Source organism: Labeo rohita, unplaced genomic scaffold (genome assembly GCF_022985175.1).
Source record: "Labeo rohita strain BAU-BD-2019 unplaced genomic scaffold, IGBB_LRoh.1.0 scaffold_2753, whole genome shotgun sequence".
Lineage (NCBI taxonomy): Eukaryota > Metazoa > Chordata > Actinopteri > Cypriniformes > Cyprinidae > Labeo > Labeo rohita.
In genome coordinates this window covers 1-5,400 of record NW_026129049.1, presented here as the reverse complement: position 1 = coordinate 5,400, position 5,400 = coordinate 1, and the positions used below count along the sequence as shown (strand labels likewise).

The 5,400-nt window shown below is 35.1% G+C and overlaps 1 protein-coding gene across 2 annotated transcripts; it reads left to right on the top strand.

Moving 5' to 3' along the window:
- The first annotated feature begins 250 nt into the window (after positions 1 to 250).
- LOC127160010 (T-cell surface antigen CD2-like) lies at positions 251 to 4,523 on the top strand. 2 transcript variants are annotated; one of them, XR_007826626.1, is made up of 5 exons: positions 251 to 492; positions 866 to 1,183; positions 2,343 to 2,654; positions 2,732 to 3,025; positions 4,169 to 4,523. XR_007826626.1 is itself a non-coding variant. In XM_051102698.1 (4 exons), the coding sequence occupies exons 1-4, from the start codon at positions 444 to 446 to the stop codon at positions 2,905 to 2,907; spliced, it is 855 nt and encodes a 284-aa protein (XP_050958655.1). In that variant the 5' UTR covers positions 251 to 443; the 3' UTR covers positions 2,908 to 3,229. The 2 variants fall into 2 exon arrangements, 1 of the variants encoding a protein (XP_050958655.1); XM_051102698.1 differs by lacking the exon at positions 4,169 to 4,523 and having other exon boundaries at positions 2,732 to 3,229.
- Positions 4,524 to 5,400: the final 877 nt, after the last annotated feature.

The following is a 5,400-nucleotide window of genomic DNA, read 5'->3' as shown; positions in this document are numbered from 1 at the left end:
ATAACAAATATAACACATGATTAGAATTACATAAATAGACACACGTGGTGAATATAGAATGAGCTTTTCCAAAGACAATGACCCAAATGCAATTCAAAATCCACAACTCCAAAATCCAAAACATATAGACAGTGAATAAAACATGCATAGACTGTGATTACTGATAATGTACATTGTTTAAACAAATAAATAAATAAATAAATAAATAAATAAATAAATATATATATATATATAAAAAAAAAAGCTTAAATCAACTTACTTGGTTTATATGTACACTCCATCAAGTGAAGAGAGAATTAATACTCTATGTGGCTTTCAACTGTGTTATGCCACTCTGCTAAAGGTTACTGCAGTAACAGCTCACTCAGACATTGGCTGGTTGCTAGTATAAGTCTCATTTCAATCCAGGTCAGAGTACATTCATCATTAGCCTTTTTAAAGAAATGTTTCACTTGTTTGTTACGTTCTGTTTGTGTGGGTGGCATCTGATTGGTAAGTTCCTATTTATTTGGTTTAATTTCAGTAACGTTCTTCACAGATTTTAATAGAAATTGCTATAGTGAATGTAGCTTCATCCAGAGCGAACGCTCCATTTAGCCACTTTGAAATTCTAAGGCGTTTTTTCTCTGTGGTAATAATTATTTTAATTTCAATTAATGAATGTCCCATATGAAAAATATGAAGGCGTTGACAATGTTAAGAAGAATTCAACTTGTCATGTTGTAAGTACACCATAAATATAATGTTCAGGTTATGTTCATGTCACTGTTTTACAATTCACATTTACTTGCAACCTACACTTGACTTCAGCCTTTGTAGACCATCAGAAGCATTACAATCTGTGTAAAATCTGTTTGTTTATCAGGTGTGTTTGGTGAATCAGTGTCAGTGATGGAGGGAGATTCTGTCACTCTAAACACTGATCTTACTGAAATACATGAAGATGATTACATATTATGGAAATTTGATACTGAAAAGTCTCTCATTGCTAAAATTAAAACAAACAAGCAACTGTTGCCCACATTTGATGGTCCTGATGGGAGATTCAGAGACAGACTGAAGCTGGATAATCAAACTGGATCTCTGACCATCATTAACATCACAACTCAACATGCTGGATTCTATGAAGTTCAGATCAGTGGAGCAAAAATTACATCAAAAACATTCAGCGTTTCTGTCTATGGTGAGCACAGATTATTTATTCTAACATGCACATATTCTTGTTTTATTTAAGGAATATACATGTCGAGCTCCATCAGTGGTGTTTTGTGGCATGATGGTCATCACCAAAAAAAAAAAAAATAAATAAATAAATAAATTAGGGTTTAAAAAGTAACTGTTAAAGTTATAATTCTATCAGGTGCATTATCGTCAAAAATGATTGACAGTTAGCATACCATTTTGATTGGCAGTAGTCTTTTCTTGGCAAGCCTAGCATAGATAAGCCATTTGCTGATATCCAACAAACACAAACTGAAAATCTCAATGCCTTGCCTCAATGCAACAAGCATGTTGTCCTTACTCAATGACGTAAACGAGTATGTTACAATAACTGAAAAGCTTAAGGAACAATATGTTCTCAGTAACAACGAGACAGCCCTTAGAACAAGACTAGACTAGAAGAACAAGCATGTTCGATACCCAAACAGAATTGCCTTCAACTAAACAAGGCCATTTACCATTTTCTCTTTGGAGCTGCACAACAGCAGAAATGATTCTGTTTGTACCATAAACATTATTTGCTTTCTATCTGCAAAGCTGCTTTAGTCTGTGCTATTAGAGTGCTTTAAAAATAAAGTCAACTTGACTTAAAAGGTGTTGCAGCAACAAGCATGTTGCCAGTCACAGCAGATAAGTAACGCACATTGACAATATGAAATGGAAGTGTAGTCCATAAGGGGAACTAAGTCCTCTCACTAAATTCCTGATTGCACAATTCCAAGTGAAATGATGGGGTTTTGCCTGCTGAGTTAACACTACAGTGATAAGTGGGTATTTTTATTTTATTTTTTTTTTTTTACACCACATGCTTACATATTGTGTTTTTACTATTGCAACAATATTGTAACATTTATGGACAGGCTCTTTTTTTGTTTTTTGTTATTATTTATTTATTTTATTAGATTTTTTTTTTTTTTTTTTTTTTTTTTGTGGTAATCAACTTTATGCCACAAATGCTGTAAATTTAGTATAACTGAATATTAAAATATTAAACGATTTAAAGTTTAAGGTGGCTCTCACTGATTGTCATCACACTAAACAGTCACGTAACACACTGAGACGCAAATAAGATTGTTTACTAGATTTACCTAGGTTTCTATTTATTCTCCCATGTTTTTCAGCTCGTCTGCCTGTTCTTGTCATCAGCAGAAACTCTTCAAAATGTTTATCATCATCATCATCATCATCATCATCATCAAAGCAGAATTGTTCATTGGTGTGTTCAGTGTTCAATGTGAGTCATGTGACTCTCTCCTGGTACAAAGGAAACAGTTTATTGTCCAGCATCAGTGTGTCTGATCTCAGCATCAGTCTCTCTCTACCTCTGGAGGTGGAATATCACGATAACAGCACTTACAGCTGTATGATCAACAATTCATTCACTAAACAGACTCAACATCTAGACATCAACAAACTCTGTGGGCCATGTTCAGGTATAATGATATTAATATTGATTTACTGTACCTGCTACACAGTGATTTTTTACACAGTGTAATTTTATCTATTACAGAACTGTCCATTACAGATCAAGGTCTACCTGTATTGTACATAGTGTTGCTTTCTGCTGCTGCTGGATCTCTGTTGATTGTAGCTGCAGCCATGATCTTCTGCATATGCAAAAAATGTAGACAAACAGGTCAGTACAGAAAGCAGTCATATCCTATGTTGAAATATTTAGCTTTTTAAGGCACACTTTTTTGTATAATATTAAACCCTTTGTTGCTTTAACACATCTGTGATTATTGTTAATGTAGCAGAGACCAGAACTGATTCAGCACTTTGTAAACCAACTGCACGAAAAATGGTAAGATTATTTATGTCTGTGATGTAAGAGTCTGTTTCAGTCATGATTGAGTGTCATCATTTTATGTAGTTGGACTTATTTTATTTTATTTTATTTATTTATGTGTATACAATTTACAACAGTCGGTAAACAGATGTGGGTGATCGGCCTTGGTCATGTAGTCATTGTTTGTGTCAGTGTAAATACTAATATGCAATTAATTTAGCACACATTACCATTGTATTTTATAATTATTGGTAAATTAGTATTATATTCAATTAGCTTATCCAAAAATACAAAAATAGTCTTAATTTACTCACCATAAACCAAATTAGTTTCATTTAGTATGTCATCCTCAGTCAGCATTCATCATTTTTATTACATTACATTTTTTTTTTTTTTTCTGTAAAATGTAAGTTTTTTCTTGAAGAGAGAGTAGCTTTTTGTTCATGGCCAGTTAAAACGGTAAACTTCTGTGTTTGCTGTCTTCGGGATGATTTGATGAGAAAGTAGTGCCTTGTGGCTTCTTAATCACGACTCTTATTTACCACCATGTGACGTCGTAGTGACGTCTTTTCCATGTCATTTTTGGACGTCCAATTTCCGTCCATTGATGGGGTTGTTAAATAGTAATACAGATAATAAATCTTGTTTGTTTATAAATAATCTGTATTCATATATATAATCATGTTGATAGGCTCTATTTTGTAAAACACATTTACTGCAACTGCCATAGACGTCCAAATGACGTCCAAGTTGGGTAATGGATAGACGTCCAAATAGTGGACCTAGTTTGGACGTCGAATAGATGTCCATAATTGGTCATGGACCGACGGACCCAATATAGACATGATCTGCACGTCTATCCGACGTCCAATGTTTAGTGGGATGGGGATGCAAAACAGTGATTCACCGCCTGATTTGTAAACGCCTACTAGTAAACTTTAAGGAGTTAAAAATTAAGGAAGGCAACTCCTGTTCCTCAAATTCTGTTCAGTTCTACTACTTTGTTTCAAGACTGTGAGTTTTTTTTAGGCAAATGGATTATTTTACAGAAACTCGCAGGTCTCGTAAATGTTGGTCTGCACATTCACTCTGGTTTAAAATAAATAAATAAAAATTTTAACACTGTTGCATCAGATTGACTGTATTTTTTGTTTGTAGAAATCAATGCCAGAACCTGTGTATTCAAATGTCGCCAAAAAACGCTGATCAAATATCGTATCTACTGGATTAAATGTTCCGCTCATAAGGACTCTGACGCTGATTTACATACATTTCTGTCTCTCTTTTTTGCCTTTTTTGACATTTTTTCCCCTTTTTTGTACTGCATTGTTTGTTTGTATCTTATTTAAATAAAATAAATATCGAATACATAGATGTGTACATTATTACACACATGTGATATGCAAATGATTGCTTAGCGTGTAAAGCAAAAAATGTCCTTTGCAATAAAAGCGCTACATGTACCCGATAGGGTGCGCTATAAATAAATGCTGATGTTCTCAAACTGCTGAAGAACCAACCCAACAAACATTAGTGATGGGAAGTTCGGATCATTTTACCAACTCGGTCCTTTGAGTCTCGTTCAGCAAAATGAACGAATCTTTTTTCGAGTCATTTCGTTCATTTCGTTCATTTTAGCAAAATATAATTAAAATGTTACGTTTTACCTCCCTAACACATCTACTGCTTACACAAACGTTGATCACACTACAAACAAAACAAAACTATAATGCTATAAGAAACAGAAAAGATTCATTCATTGTTTACCTGGGTCTTTAGTCTATGATTCGCTCACCTCGCCTCTTATCTGACAAGTTTTCGGGTTTGAGTTGTTCGTTCATCACGTGACAGCCCAATTAGCTAACCAACGCAGTCTGAGCCGGAAAGAGAATTGATTAGTTCATCTCTCGAGTCCTCGGGTTTGAGTCGTTCGTTCATCACGTGACAGCCCTGTAATGTTAACCTATGCAGCCTGAGCCGGAAAGAGAATTGATTAGTTCATCTTATGAGTCTTCGGGTTTGAGTCGTTCGTTCATCACGTGACAGCCCTGTAACGTTAACCTATGCAGCCTGAGCCGGAAGGAGAATTGATTAGTTCATCTTATGAGTCTTCGGGTTTGAGTCGTTCGTTCATCACGTGACAGCCCTGTAATGTTAACCTATGCAGCCTGAGCCGGAAAGAGAATTGATTAGTTCATCTTATGAGTCTTCGGGTTTGAGTCGTTCGTTCATCACGTGACAGCCCTGTAATGTTAACCTATGCAGCCTGAGCCGGAAAGAGAATTGATTAGTTCATCTTATGAGTCTTCGGGTTTGAGTCGTTCGTTCATCACGTGACAGCCCTGTAATGTTAACCTATGCAGCCTGAGCCGGAAGGAGAATTGATTAGT